Genomic DNA, 2,105 nt, shown 5'->3' with positions numbered 1-2,105 from the left:
TTTTTTTTTTTTTTTTGACAGTCTCACTGCACTCCTGCTGGTCAACAGAGCAAGACTGTTTCAAAATAAAGAAAGAATGTAATACTTCTCCAGTCTATGATAAATTGTTATGTAGTGGCTCACACCTGTAATCCCAGCACTTTGGGAGGCCGAGGTGGGTGGATCACTTGAGGTCAGGAGTTTGAGACCAGCCTGGTCAACATGGCGAAACCCCATCTCTACTAAAAATACAAAAATTAGCCAGGCATGCTAGCACATGCCTGTAATCCCAGCTACTCGGGAGGCTGAGGCAGGAGAATTGCTTGAACCCAGGAGGTAGAGGTTGCAGAGAGCCGAGACTGTGCCACTGCACTCCAGCCTGGGCGACAGAACAAGACTCTGTCTCAAAAAAACAAAAACAAAAAAACATTGTTACATATTAATCGCATTTTGTGGAATACCCTGTGTTTTTTTCTTTTTTTATCAAAGGACAAGAGGAATTTCCTTCGTGACCCTCCGGCCGGCGTGCAATTTAATTTCGACTTTGATCAGATGTACCCTGTGGCCCTGGTCATGCTCCAGGAGGATGAGCTGCTGAGCAAGATGAGATTTGCCCTCGTTCCTAAACTGTAAGCAGGGTGTTCCCCAGCGTTTCCTCACAGCCTCGGTTATGTGCTCAGTATCAGCACATAACGATAGAAGGGACCAGAAGGGTCTCTATCTGTTCATAAAAGCAGGCCCTGCAGCCCTTTGGCAGTTCCCCTGGTCAGGGCACCCTGGAATCAAAACCAAGGGCTGACTTGGCAGGAAATACAGGGTGGAGATGAAATGTGCCTTTCTATCCCAGTTACAAGGTAGAACACATTTCCCTACAGAAACCACAAACATGCTGCATCACCCTGAATCACATTCTGGTCTCTGAGGCTCATCAGGATCCTTTTTCCAAGCTGATTGCGTTTTCCATTCAGGGTCTGCCCTCCAGCGGCAGCGTTTCTGCTCTCTTTCCTAAGGCTTTTCTTCCGACGGCTCCTCTGGGCTCCACAAATCCCAGCTTGTCCCGTAGGCTCCAGCGCATGCATGATGCATTCTGGAAGCCTGCCCTGGTGATGCGGCCAGCAGGGGCCACCTTCCCTGCTGCTGCCTCCCTTGAGTGTTCTACCTCAAGCTCTTCCGTGCCTCCTCTAGTTCAGTCCCTTGTATTGAAGCTGTCACATGTTTGGAGTCAGCGTTCCTTCTTATTCTGTCAGTGTTCCCTTTCTCTTAACCTTGTCATATGGGTGTAGTATCTTACTGTTCCCCAAGAGCGTGAGTTACAGTTCTCTCAAAAGACTCCTTTTTCAGCTGGGTGCGGTGGCCAACGCCTGTAATCTCAACACTTTGGGAGGCTGAGGTGGGAGGATCACGTGAGGCCGAGTTCAAGACCAGCCTGGGCAACATAGCAAGACCACCATTTTTACAAAGAAATCAAGAATTAGCCAGGTGTAGTGGTGCGCACCTTTAGTCCCAGCTACTCAGGAAGCTGAGGCAGGAGGATCACCTGAGCCTGGGAGGTCAGCGCTGCAGTGAGCCATGATCACGCCACTGGCATTCCAGCCTGGGCAACAGAGTGAGACCCTGTCTCAAATAAAAGAAAGACTCCTTTTTCTATGCTGTTTCCTCAGGACTCTTCTGTTTGTTTGGGGCTCTGTCTTTTATGTGGCAGGCTCTCCTTACCTGTCCCTTCGCATTAGCAGTGCCATACTGAAAGGGTACATGGCCACTGAATGTGGGGACAAGCCTTTTGGCTTGGAGAGGCTCAGTAGCTGTGGGAAGGTAGCTTGCCCCCAGAAGACTCCTTGGCCTCCTGCCTGGCTGCAGGCAGGACAATGGGAAGAGCCAGTTGATAGGCAGACTGTCCCTTGACCCCTGTGGCTTGACCTTGGTGTCACAGCCCCAGTCTCAACTGCGCCACCGGTCCCTGAGTGTAGAGCAGCTTGGCTCCCCTCCCGACATGGGCAGAGCAGGGCAGGGCAAGATGGGAGGCCCAGGGGCTCTCTGGGCTTCCACCCTTCCTGCAGGCAACTCAGTACAGTTTTGTCTGGTCAACAAAGTAGACTGCTGTTTGCCTAGGCCGGGCACGATTGCTT

General features: G+C 51.1%; 1 protein-coding gene across 1 annotated transcript in view; it reads left to right on the top strand.

Annotated features, from left to right (window-relative positions):
* SYAP1 (synapse associated protein 1) overlaps window positions 1-2,105 on the top strand; it is a 42,837-nt gene that overhangs the window by 23,747 nt on the left and 16,985 nt on the right. Inside the window, exon 6 of the mRNA XM_011995550.1 lies at window positions 469-608. Coding sequence (XP_011850940.1) covers window positions 469-608 — 140 coding nt within the window. The remainder of the gene's footprint in view (window positions 1-468; window positions 609-2,105) is intronic.

This window comes from Mandrillus leucophaeus, unplaced genomic scaffold (assembly GCF_000951045.1).
Source record: "Mandrillus leucophaeus isolate KB7577 unplaced genomic scaffold, Mleu.le_1.0 Scaffold490, whole genome shotgun sequence".
Lineage (NCBI taxonomy): Eukaryota > Metazoa > Chordata > Mammalia > Primates > Cercopithecidae > Mandrillus > Mandrillus leucophaeus.
This window is presented reverse-complemented; position numbering and strand designations above follow the sequence as displayed.